General features: G+C 33.9%; 1 protein-coding gene across 2 annotated transcripts in view; it reads left to right on the top strand.

Annotated features, from left to right (window-relative positions):
- LOC135212514 (uncharacterized) overlaps positions 1-13,348 on the top strand; it is a 99,320-nt gene extending 85,972 nt beyond the window's left edge. For both annotated transcript variants that reach the window (XM_064246028.1, XM_064246027.1), the window contains 6 exons: positions 1,028-1,113; positions 1,746-1,845; positions 4,080-4,254; positions 4,989-5,115; positions 10,740-10,870; positions 11,099-13,348. In XM_064246028.1, the coding sequence (XP_064102098.1) occupies positions 1,028-1,113; positions 1,746-1,845; positions 4,080-4,254; positions 4,989-5,115; positions 10,740-10,870; positions 11,099-11,157 (678 nt within the window). In that variant the 3' untranslated portion in view covers positions 11,158-13,348. The remainder of the gene's footprint in view (positions 1-1,027; positions 1,114-1,745; positions 1,846-4,079; positions 4,255-4,988; positions 5,116-10,739; positions 10,871-11,098) is intronic.
- Positions 13,349-14,027: the final 679 nt, after the last annotated feature.

Here is a 14,027-nt window from a genome sequence, read left to right as displayed (position 1 = left end):
TTCCATGGCAGCTTTTGGAGTCATGATTATGTCTCTTTTGTGCGATATACTAAGGCAGCTCCATTATCTGCAGCCCTCCACAGGACTAGTGGTTGGATCTAGATCTGACTTGTGTCAATCCACAGACAAAATTATAGTAATTTCTGAAGGTACAGGCTACCAACTGGTGCCAAGGTTGCCATCACTAACCAGGTTCCAGGTATTTCAGTAGATATCCCCATAACTTTTTGCAAGAGGTACACAATTTTTCTGGTCCCGTAGGACTTTAGGAAAAAGAATACTGTACTATACCCTTAAAACCTTCGAAAGAAAGTACAAATCTGTTCCTCCTGGCAAGAGGAAGTAGAATTGTACATACTTATGATGTTGATTATTTACATCAAGTGAGTTATTTCTAAGAAACCTTTACAAAAGATAAATGTCTAGGCTGAATTCAAATTAATTTCAGCCTTGCCTTCTGCTTTGGTGAGGGCTATGTAATTGATTTCATTCATAACTTCTCTTGCAACTGGGTGATTTTATTGATCCTTTCCAGTTCTGTTTATGTTCAAAATATACTAATGTTGTAGAGATCATTAGTATTTTTTATCTTCATAACTGACATAATCATCGGCATTAATAATAGAATTGTACACTATGCAAATATCCTTAAGTTGTTCTTGCATTAAAAATGAAACCCATTCTTTCCCATATTTGAAACAGTCACAGTTCTAGCCTCAGAAAAAAGTAAGAATTCTACTATTCAATTTCTGCAGGCTCTGCTTGTACTTAAGCATCTAAAAGTACTCTAATTAGTATTATTTTTCACCATGTTCTTAAATCTACCTTTTCTTCAATGACTCACTGGTTTGATTTCAAGTCAAAATGTACTGGGAATATTCCTAAACTTTTTTGCATGATGCATTAAAAATTATGTAAAGCAAATTACGTATAGAAAAGGCCATACTCATCGCAACACAATGATAAGGTGTTTTTCATGATATTTTGCATTCCCTCCCATCCCTTTGACCTTCCCTGACCCTCTTAGGCTTACATTCGGATTGGATCAAGTCGGTGTGGTGGCTCTCTCATCAACCAGTACCACGTTGTCACAGCTGGACACTGCGTTGCCAAGTAAGTGCCGTTCCGTATTATTATGCAATTACATTAATGCAGTACATATAAGCCAACTTTATTTTCCAATATTTTAAGTTACCTTGCACCAGAGTACTAAATTTACCTTTAAATTTTATATGAAATTTTACAGCTACTGCTTTTATTCAATTTTGTTAGCAATTGGAATTTTTTGTGAATCAATAACATACACTACACTTTAGTAAAGGCAAAGATTCTTCAGTTGTTCTTTGTCAAATGTTTGGTTTTGTGTAATTAGCAACTTGATTATGTAATTAATAAGTAAAGGCAGAGATTCTTCAGTTGTTCTGTTTCAAATGTTTAGTTTTGTGTAATGAGCAAATTGAATATGTAATTAATGAGAGTTTCTGTCATCAAAATATGAAGGCTGTAGAACTGAATAAATTCAAGAATACAAAACAGACATTCCAATAATTTGCATCCATGTACTAGAAAGATTCAAAACTAAATTTCATATCAACTTGGCTAAAAATTTGAGTCACCTCCTTTTTATCATGGACATTTTTCAGGATGATAGAAGTTTAGCTATCAGGATAATAACTTGAAACCATTATCATGATTGGTAAAGTTTACTGTAAATTATATCCATATTATTTTAATGTTTTACCCAGGGCTCGACCAACTCAGATTCGGGTGACATTGGGGGATTATGTGCTCAATTCTGATCAAGAACCACTGGAACCACGTATCTATGGTGCCTCTGACATTAAGGTATGGCAATCATACAAACCACAGTTGTTTTGACAATTTAACGTTTGGTGCATGTCCACTGGATATTTAGAAGGCAGTCCCTGGTTAGTCGCAGGGGTTTCTGTTCTCGGCCGAGCGCTGATAACCAAAAATCGGTGTTAACCGTAACATCACACTAGTCATGGTAATAAGTGGTGTTCACAATGCCATAAACACTGGTAAACCACTTTTCAGCGCTGTTAACTGGTTATCGAGGCCAGTAAACAGCTTACTGACACCAACACATAAACCACTTACTGATGCTGATACACCTCTTAACGGTGCCAAAATTTGCTTACCAGCAACAAATCTAGTTAACATAATCATTAGCCTAGCACCGTAAAACCAGAACACCATTGACCGATGCTGCGGCAAGTGGGGGCTGCCTGTACTATTTATGTTATGTATTTACTTGCTTTCAAGTGAGAACTGGATTGCCCTGTAACTTTTTATCTGCTTCCTTTGTTTACCCTCTCACACTTTACTACATCAGTATTGTAATAATAAAACAAATCATTACAAATAAAGGAATAGGAAGATTTGAAATACGATTAAATATTATACAGACATTTATACTAATAAATATTTCATATGCTTAAAGTTTGGGTTTTCATTCTTTAATTTTATGTTAGAGGGTTCAAGATGTGAATTTTAGCATGTCTTCCAGCAATTCTGATTGAAAATATCTGAAATTACAATAAAATGTCTAGTTGAAAATTTTGAGAGTTAGGTTTTACCTGGAATATACCATCACATACACAAAAACAATCATATGTATGAATGCATTTAGTAATTTTTACGGAAGTGATAAAATACTTGAAATACCATAGCGAAGAAGGCCATTAATTCTGCACATCTTAACATTCAGTATTAAAAATATAATTTTAGTTTAAAACTTTGGAAATATAATGGTTGTCATTCTAACCATTGGTTAGAATGACCTAGATCTCGAAAGCTAAGTCACTCAGCAACATTGTTAACATATGTACTTCACAATTAAAGGAAAACAAACAAAATTATAAGGTTTCAATTTGCCAGTCAACCTGTAACTGTATCATTGGTCCTTCAGAGATAATTCTTTCTGACGTGAATTTTTAAGTCTGCTAATGAAAATTTTTTTAAATGTATGGAACATGAGGACAGATACTAAATTTTTTAAAGTTACAAAACTTGAGGGCAATACAGGCAGAAATGTTTAGTTTACTTAGACACAGATATCAACCTAGGTAGGGAAAGAAGGTAGGAGCACTGTGAAAATGTAGTGGTAAAAATCATTAAAATTCTAATCTGCTATATATCCAGTTATAAACAAGCAATCTATGAATAAAAATTCAATACAATGTATATTGTACAAAGTCATGAAATATCTAATATTTTACCAAGAAACTTCCTATGATACTAGTTATTTTAAAGAAGGAACAAAGCACAAAACAGAAGAAATAAGGAAAGGAGATACCTAATCCAAAAAGAAGAAATGGCCTATTAATGAGCAAAAACTTAACTAGTATATAGCCTTGGTTGAAACTGAAACATGATAGTATAAGGATGCAAATACCTAACCTAACAAAGTTGTGAACTACAAAAACTAATCTGGCACGATAAATAATGATGCATTAGTGACCTTAACAAAGGTAGCCTACCTTTTGGCAAGATAATACCTAACCTCACAACTTATATAAAAAAAATATTTCCAATACTCACCAGAACTGTAGTGGAATTTTAATCGGTATGGATGTATTATGTTCTATTAATTCCACTATGAATTCCAATTCCATAACCACATAGCACACAACAGAATTTTTGGTAAGTGTATTAATTTTATGTATTGATTTTATTTTAAAATTAGAATTTCCTAAAGAAACATTTTCAATTGCATTTTTATGGCTTTGCATATCTGTTATTCTAAAAATTTCATTTTTTTTATTCTTTCAGTAGGTTAAATATTCAAAAAGCATGTGAAAATGTAACAGTAACTTAGTTGAAGTTATCAATCTATTTATAAACATTGCCACATGAAAACTTAGTAGTGTCCCTGCTTATATTGGACATTTAAAATTATGTCACAATGGATGCTACTTCTCTACTCAAATCTTCAGAGTAAATGAGTACCAAATTTCATGTTTACTGCCATACTCTATAAAGTGCTGTAGTTGCAGTTATTATTCATTAAAAAATGTTGCACATGGTATTACTTTACTAATATCTCTAACTTGCAGGTTCATCCAAACTTCAAGTTCACACCACAGGCTGACAGATTTGATGTAGCTGTGATCACCCTAGATTCTCCTGTGCATTATGAGCCTCACATTCAGCCCATCTGTTTGCCAGAAAAAGGCACAGATTGGCTGGGCAGTTATGCTTGGGCAGCTGGATGGGGGGCATTGCAATCTGGTAATGAAAAGATACTAATGTCAACAAATATTTAGACTGACTAGACATTAGAGCCAAGGATACCAGCTGATTATAATGCTGCAGACTGCTTCTGACACAATCTAATACTTTAGGGTGCATATGTGATCAGTTTATAAGTGCTTACCTAACTTTTTTTTTTTTGTATCATCTGACTCATATTTGACAGGAAAATTACTGCTGACTATGATTCCTAATATGGGTGAAATTAATATTTTGTTGACTTATAACCTTCTAAAACTGAATAATAACCTTATTGCGTTATGTGCTGTTGCAGGTGACAAGACTAGCCCAGTAAGAAGCACTGTGAGCATTTCAGATTCTGGACGTTTCTGTGCAAGAAAGATGATACTTTATGTTTGTGTGTATGATGTGCTCCAGGGCTAGTTTGACCAGAAAAACGATCCGTTCAATAGTCGTTTTTAACATTCAGGGCAAAATTTAAAGAAAACGTGGTTTATACCATTGTTGGTTCTTTATTCTTTGATGTTAACTTTCAACTTTTAACATTAGTTTTAAGGCAGTTTTAATGGTAGTTGAAATAGTTACTAACCTTGTGTTATGAGAGATCATTTTTCATTTCCTCACATAAAACTTTGCGAGTTGTTAGACTTTGATCAAATGAATTACAGTGCGATTCTTGTCACTTAAGGAACAATTTGTGAAGTTTTCATGTTATATCCATTCTTATCATTATATCTGTTTACTGCATACAGGCTCCCGTGCAAGACCAAAGAAACTTCAAGTAGTTGATGTCCCAATCCTTGATTCAAGGTTATGCGAGGACTGGCATAGACAGAAAGGCATCAACGTTATTATATATGATGAGATGATGTGTGCAGGGTAAGATTTCTTCATCTTTCAAAAGAATATTATACTGTAATGTGTATATTTATTGTATCCCAATAATTTAAAAAAAAGGTAAGTGGTGGAACCTTTTGAGTTATTCTTTACCTGGTCAGAAAGATGTGGTAGACATTCAGTTAACCCAACACTGCTTCTTACCTGTCTTTGCTCCTTTGGACCAACCTCTTATACACTTCTCCAGTACAGGCAGTCCCCGAGTTACGAAGCCTACAACACTGATCTGGCAGATGAAATATGACACCAAAAATGCAAAATAATCAATATTTGAAGGTTTTTTTGATGAAAAGTGCAATAGGAATGCAGTTTACCTAGTTTTCAATGCACCCAATGCATTAAAAGTAAGGTTTTCTTAGTATTTTTGATGATGTTCTGGCTTACAACGATTTTCGGCTTACGACGCGTCTCAAGAACGGAACCCCCGTCGTAACCCGGGGACTGCCTTATTCCCTTTGCTCGCAAACACATCCAAACCTCTAGGTGTGGAATTCTATTATGTGCCTCTTCCAGGTCTATGGATACTCTCTGCAGTTCTGTCAACTTTTTCCAGTGTTTTTCCATCATCTGTTGAAGGGCAAACAGATCTTGGGAAGCAATTATTACATTCTCTGTCCTGATTAACCCTATCCCCTAGATTTTGGCATAAGCAAGAAGAATTTATAGTGAAAGAGTACTGAAGAAGTCTTAACTTTAGATGTCTTGCCCCTATCAAAGACCCCTTCTTGCCAGACTACAGTGGAAAATGGGAGTAAATATATGATGAGGATGGCTAAAGAAATATGCCAAGCCCTGGCTAAATGATGTGGCTTTCATTACTACCAAAACAGTTTCACTTAATTAGTACAGATTTGGTAGCCCACATAAAATGGTATGCTCTTTAAAAGTGTTACAGTACACCTAGAAGCTAGAGTAGATAACAAGTAGAGATAATATATTTTGTATGAAGACCCAAATAATAGACCACATTCCTATGTGAAAACCAGGGAAGTGGGAACAAAGCTGTAGGATTTTCTCATGAAACTGACCAACCTGAATCCAAAGTTCAAATTTAAGACTTGTGGCTCAAAGGAAACAAGGCTAAGATACACGAATACTCGCACATTCCTCTCATAAAGAAGCCAACTTGTTTGTTCCTTGATCCTGACTGAGTCTGCAAAGGAAATCATGCCTGTTCATGCCGTAAAGCAGCTGAGGGTCTGGATATCTAAGCCTTTTCAGGTAAGGCAAAAAAAAAAAATACTAATCTAACTCAAGCCACATAAAGGTCTAACCCTGTAGAGAAATATTGCAGATAGAGTAGAGCTCAGCTGGTCATCCCTCCAAGATTATGTTATATGACCAAGATGCTGTCCTCTCAACAAGAACTCTTATGACCATGAAAATTTTGAAGGATAGTCCTGAGAACTCCCTTAAAAGCCTGGTTCCATAGAGAAAAAGAAGTTGCACCAACGTTCATTCCAGCAGGTCACTCGAAAGAATCAGTGCTTCTTGGCAATTTCCACTTTAACCCTCTTACGCCGACTGGACGTATTTTACGTCGACTTACAAAAGTTTTTTTTTAAATTCGCGGAAAAATACTTATAGGCCAACCAGCCTAAAACTTTTGAATCACGCGCCTTGGGGGATGCTGGGAGTTCACGGATCAAGGTGTTGTTTTGTTTACAATCGTTACGCAGGCGCGCAAGCGCGAATTTCTTTCTTGCCGCACTAAAAAGTATCTGTGACACATCTCGGAAATTATTTCGTCACTTTGACATAATTTTTGTACCATTGTAAATTAGTCGTTACATGAAGTATTATATATGAAAATGTGCGCATTTTTATGTAGAATACAACAATAAAATACTCATGATTGTAGCTTTTATCAGTTTTGAGATATTTTCATATAAATAACGATAATTGCCAAAATTTCAACCTTCGGTCAACTTTGACTCTATGGTCGAAAAACGCAATTGTAAGCTAAAACGCTTATATTCTAGTAATATTCAATCATTTACCTTAATTTTGCAACTAATTGGAAGTCTCTAGCACAATATTTCGATTTATGGTGAATTTATGAAAAAACTTTTTCCTTACGTCCGCGCGGTAACTCTTCCGAAAAAAATCATACATGCGATTGTGGTAATGTTTGCACCATTTTAAAATTAGCCGTTATATAAAGTTTTATATATGGAAATGTGCGCAATTTCATGCACAATACAACTAAAAACAACCCATGGCTATAGCTTTTATCAGTTTTGAGATATTTTCATATAAATAACGATAATTGCCAAAATTTCAACCTTCGGTCAACTTTGACTCTACCGAAATGGTCGAAAAACGCAATTGTAAGCTAAAACGCTTATATTCTAGTAATATTCAAGCATTTACCTTCATTTTGCAACAAATTGGAAGTCTCTAGCACAATATTTTGATTTATGGTGAATTTATGAAAAAAAATAACATTTTCTTTACGTCCGCGCGGTAACTCTTCCGAAAAACAAAAAAATCATACGTGCGATTGTGGTAATGTTTACACCATTTTAAATTAGCCGTTACATAAAGTTTTTATATATGAAAATGTGCGCAATTTCATGTTGAATCAGCAACATAAAATAATTGAAGGTTGTAGCTTTTTCTCATTTTTGAAATATTTGCATATAAATCACGATAAATAGAAAAAAAAACCACGTTCGGTCAAATTTGACTCTACCGAAATGGTCGAAAACGCAATTGTAAGCTAAAACTCTTACAGTCTAGTAATATTCAGTCATTTATCTTCATCTTGAAACAAATTCGAAGTCTCTAGCAAAATATTTAGATTTATGGTGAATTTTAAAAAAAATCTTTCCTTCCCTCCGCGCGCGGATTCTCCGCCACAAATCTCCGAAATACGTACGTCCCATTCTCGGAATATTTGCTCTCCGTTTCATATTAGGCATTTCATAGAGTTTAATATATGCAAATGTGCGCAATTTCATGTAGAATAAAACGAAAAATATTTGAAGGTTGTAGCTTTTCTTATTTCCGAAATAATTGCATATAAAAATATATATATAAAAAATTCGACATTCGGTCAACTTTAACTCGTCAGATATGGTCGAAAACTGCAATTGTAAGCTAATACTCTTACAGTATAGTAATATTCAATCATTTGTCTTCATTCTGAAAGAAATTGGAAGTCTCTAGAACAATATTTAGATTTATGGTGAATTTTTGAAAAAAATATTTGTTTACGTCCGCGCGTTACGAATTCATGCATTATTTTGTGATAATATTTTCTCTGTGTTGCTTTTATCGTTTCCACATGTGTTGATATACCAAATTGATCGCAATTTAGTGTACATTACAACGAAAAAAAAGTAACTTGTTACCTTTAACCGTTTTGCGCACAGCGTGATTTGAATACAATTATATATGAAATTTCGTTTTTGCGCTATCATATATCGCATTATTTATATATGATAATGATAATTTTTTCATTTCTGATGGTTGCATACTAAACTTCAGGCAATGACAAAAAAAGGAGCCAAAAATGAACTCTTAATCTTGAAAACTAAGCGCGCTGTGATTTTTTGAAAAAAATATTTTTTCCGCTTCCGCGCTCACTCCGAAACCTCTCCGGCACACGGGAGACAATTTTTTATTTACCGCTCCGGCGTAAGAGGGGTAAGGACAAGGTAAAAAATAAGAAACATCCATGGTTGAAGATCCTTTGTCATGGAGTATGAGAGGCCTACCTCATTACTGTATAAAGACTAAGTTTGAAATGGGAAAAACATAGATAGGTTATAAGGCTAGATACGGTATATACTTGTAGACCCTTAGTCATCTGATCCCTGACATCTAGCAGATATCCATGATAGTACTGGACATCAGTAGCGTGAACATGGATGTGAAGAAACTATTTCCTTTGTCTTGTCCCCATGGAAAAGCTGTAGAGACAACTTTGAAAGAAGTATGCCTAGAGCATCAAACCCACAGAGCCCTGGTGTTCCAAAAAGATGATTCATCCTGCCAGGAAGTGATGCTACATACACAAACATCAAACCCAAAACTACTCATTTTGAATTTCTCTTTGCCAAGTACATTACCTATGTAATGGCAGCAAGTGAGATGAAAACAGTCAGCAATAGGGAGCTGTGACCATGGTTTTGCATATCAAAGTTAGTCACTGAAATAACATAGAAACTGTAAGATGAGTAGTTGAATAAACATCAACAAAAGTTAAAGTTCTGATCTTGATGGCAAAGATGGCACATGGAAAAACTTAGAATGCTGAGAGGCAGCCGATCTCCAAAGCTAGCAACAGATACTAGTAAGACTTGCACATAGCCATGTTAAGTTTTGCAGGTACTTGGTAGACACTGACAAACATTATACTACAAGTGGCATGCAGGCATATTGCTGAATATGGATACTCAACTGGAGGTAGGCACATGGCTGTTCACTGAATGAGCAGGTGGTATGAAACAAGCTCTCGCCACTTCGGTAGATCTGTAAAGGCAGAGGCAAGACTTGCTGGTGGGAGAATAAAGTCCAACTTGGTACCATTCTGTCCTCAAAGTGTTCCTTGTGCCATGCTGATGAAGATGGCTGACATGAAGTGTGACTAGCATTATACATATTACAGTAGTATGCAAAGGACCAGTATCAGTACTCTTATTTTTTTGTTATTATGTAGGTATCAAGAGCCAATGTTAAATGATTCACCAGTCATTTAACAGTGCTCTTGCAATGACTGAAATTGTGCTTATGTGTTCTGGCTCTTTGAAGGCCAATCTGACTGGGAACTGATGCTGGTGATGTAAGAAATTTAGAATGCAAAGGACCAGTATCACTACTCTTATTTTTTTTATTATATAGTATCAAGAGCCACTGTTAAATGATTCACCAGTCATTTAACAGTGCTCTTGCAGTGACTGAAATTGTGTAATGTAAGAAATTTAGTATGCAAAGGACCAGTATCAGTATTCTTATTTTTTTATTATGTAGGTATCAAGAGCCACTGTTAAATGATTCACCAGTCATTTAATAGTGCTCTTGCAGTGACTGAAATTGTGCTTATGTGTTCTGGTTCTTTGAAGGCAAGTCTGACTGAGAACTGATGCTGGTGATGTAAGATTTCTTAGCTGTTACCAAGCTACCAAATTAATTATCAATTAAGAACGTAATTGAGTAATGACACCAGTGTTCCACTGCAGGTACTTGTAACAGCTGGATTATGTGTAAAATATACAAAGTGTAATAAATATAAAGTGGATAAATTTCCCTTGGCAGTTTTCATTTACATTGTATCATCCAAGATCTGGATAATTAATCTATTCAAGAACAATTATTTTTAAAATTTATTTAAAGTACAAATCTGGCTATGAATGCTACTGTTTTGTCATTGGATTTGTGAAGCACAGCACAATAAAAAAAAATACTCAGACAGTACATGGAGCAAAGAGTCAGAATTGTGTGAGGTACTGTGGATAAGTCATTCAAGGTTATTTGGATTAAAACGGAAATTTCAGTGACAGCTTAAATATTTGATACATTAAGATTGATGAGAAAGCTATTTAAAAATTCACATGAAATAGTGGGATTTTTCTCACTAATCCACTTTTTATTTGTTATAGGTATGGACAAGGAGGTAAAGATTCATGTCAAGGAGATTCTGGTGGACCTCTCATGATTCAAGACTCAGGTCGTTGGTACCTAGCTGGTATTGTTTCAGCTGGTTATTCTTGTGCAGAGGCAAAGCAGCCAGGTAAGAACAGATTGTTTAAATTATCTTATAGTTTAGTAACAATACATTGTGTTTTAGTAACAATACATTGACACTTCCTGTTCCTATATTTAATTAACATCCATGAAAATCTATATTCAAGTATTTAACAACCTTCATTCCCATGTGTATTTTTCCAAAATATGTTCCTTCAAATTCAATAAACTATGCTTTTCACCTTGACTAACCATTCACTCTTTACTCTAACAGGTATATATCACAAAGTGTCATATACTTCAGACTGGATCTCATGGGCAGCAAATTCTTAAGCCTCACATCGAGGGGCTATGTATTATCCTTCCTATCACTTATGTGAATTCATATCTGGATGTACCGAATGATGGATATATTGTTCAAAAGCAATTGCATCATGCTTCAGAACTTCTTTCATTGCTGCTGCAAGCCCATTTCATTTCTGACATTGAAAAACATTGAAAAATATTAACAGATAAAACTAGGTATTTTTGAAGAATTAATAGCTACTTTGAAAACTATTATAAGAATTGTATTTGTATAAGATGCAAAAAACTTTTTTTCACATGTGTAGCAAGTCGTTTATTATTCATTATCAAATTATTCAGTATGGCCATATCTAAGATCATACTGTAATACATGAGTATTTCATCATTAAATACAGTAAAACTATCCAGGAATATTGTTTCATAAACATATTCTTGTTCAATACCAATAGCAATTTTTATGGAAAGAAAGATAATGTACAGTATTTATATTTGTAAATACAGCAGTAATTTCAAGATACACTTAGAATTTCATGCATTTGTCAGTTTCATACATTTCACATTGTAAAGTATATTAGAATTGTTGAATTGCTGTTTACCATAGTTTAATGCCATTGATAGAAACAGCCAAGTACCATAGAATCCTGTGATCACAATAATAATTTACCATAATTTAATCTTTCTAGTTCAGTAGTCATTCACATAATACTGCATTCCAACAGTATTGCTATCTTATTTATTGTTATATCTTAAAACAAAACAAATTTCGACATCCTCTTAAAATTAAATATTTGATCTTATGAATTCTAACAACTTTATGAACTCATTCATTCATTACAAAATTTTTATAACTACACTTATATAACTACTCCTTTGACAGTAAAATATACTATCAAGTAGAGTGTATTAACCTTCAAACTATTATGATTGTATGATTAACAAAGTTACTAACAGACAGAAAGAATAACTGGAGTTATTTACAATAACATTTTCAGTATTGAATGAATGACTGCAAAACTGTCTTGTCTCTAGTTTGTATATTTGTTAATCTGTACAGTAGTTACTGGTATTGTAGTTGCAGTATACCATAATTATTTAAAAATACATTTAGATGACATTTATATTTTTAATCAAACATTCCACGAGGGTCATCCATCTCTGTCACTACTCAGGGGTAAGAACAGATTTTTAGTTTTTTTTAGAGAGCTGACCTTGAATTTAGAAGTGAAAACATCTTGCTTACAATTGATGTGAAAACTGATAAAACTGCCAAAGACGTCAATATACTGTATGCATGTTGTAATTTTTTAAGGAACAAGTTGTTTTTAGTCATGTTGAGTACATTGTTTGATGTGTATACTCTTAATATGGAGTGAATGAAGATACAACTGTGTTTTTAATGTTTCATCATTTCATATGCATTGTTTTATTGAAAGTAAAATGGGAGATCCATGAGTAATGAAGTCAGCAGGAGGTATAAGTATGTTTTTAAATGTTACCTAGACATTGTCAACTGCTTCTTGAATTTGTAGTATCAGGAGAACTTGCAAAATTTAAGCCTGTTAATTATAATTTTGTATCTTGGGGGTAAGGCATTACAGCATTATCTGTATGTAAACCTGTAAATTGAGTTAATGTGACAAAATAATGGCATTACAAATTCATAAGCAGTGTCAGTGTTATCAAATGAAAAATCTGGATAGTAACTCAAAGACTTTCCAGTCAATTTAGGAACCTTGTCATTGGGAAGTGTAGCTATCAGTTCCACACAAAAAGGAGTTCTGCCATTTTGCAATAAGAAGTTTAAAACTTACAGGTTGCAATAAGTATACCAGTTTGTTATTTGGGAAGAATAATGTCAATGTAAAAATCTTGAAAATGTTATATACATATATCTTATTGTTTCTTCCTTATTCGAAGATTTTTATCATTCTTATTATCCTTTTCCCAATTGTCTCCACATTGATGTTCTGGTTCAATCGAGATCCCTATATACTTATACCGTATGTTTTTTATATCTGTGTAATCATATAAAAGAATTAGATGCAATTTCCATATATGAAATGTTTTTTACTGATATTTAAATAATTCCATGATGTTATATTTTCTTTGTTGTTTTATTAAAACGGGCTGGTACCGTTACAGACACTTCAGTGTAAATGCTGTATATATTATTGTAGAATTTTTTTTAAAGACAATCTAAATAAAGCATTGTAATATATTTATTTTGTTTTAAGTTCTATGTCCTTGAACTGCTTAGCCTGTCTCAGAATCCATAACTGAAGATCATCAAACAAAGCCTATGGTATTGTATGTCAAGCGGTACTACTGACAATTACACATACACTGTCTAAATAACATGCAAATGATACCAACATGAAAGGCAAAGAGCCTTCAATAACCAAATAGCTCGCATGCAACCTTACATTGGAATTTGCTATCTTTTGACTTGTATGTCACAGTAATACACAAGACCCAGACACCCCACGTAGCTTTTCCTTTATTCCATGCAGGAACCAATTCATGATGAGAATTTGTTCCTAGTCACAAATTACGAATGCAAATACACTATTTGCGAAAAAGAAAAGTACTGGCTGTAGACGTCTACAACTAGTTTCCTCAAAGTAAAAAGAAGGAATTTATGTTAAATGATTCATCTCATGCCTAGCAGAGATTAATTTAGCTAATTGCTAGAATCTTTGCAGAATACTGGTTAAGGTCACCCGTTGTTATGGATAGCGGTGGCTAAGAAAGGGACCAGTCTGTTTTAAAATGCGCAAACAGTAATTAAGAGACAATACATGCACGGTTGGGGAAACAGTTGATACCCAGGCCCTTAAATACATATATTTACAGTTGCAGTCAAATAAATGGAGTGGATAGATTAATGGTACATTATA

The sequence above is a fragment of the Macrobrachium nipponense genome, chromosome 41 (assembly GCF_015104395.2).
Source record: "Macrobrachium nipponense isolate FS-2020 chromosome 41, ASM1510439v2, whole genome shotgun sequence".
Lineage (NCBI taxonomy): Eukaryota > Metazoa > Arthropoda > Malacostraca > Decapoda > Palaemonidae > Macrobrachium > Macrobrachium nipponense.
This window is presented reverse-complemented; position numbering and strand designations above follow the sequence as displayed.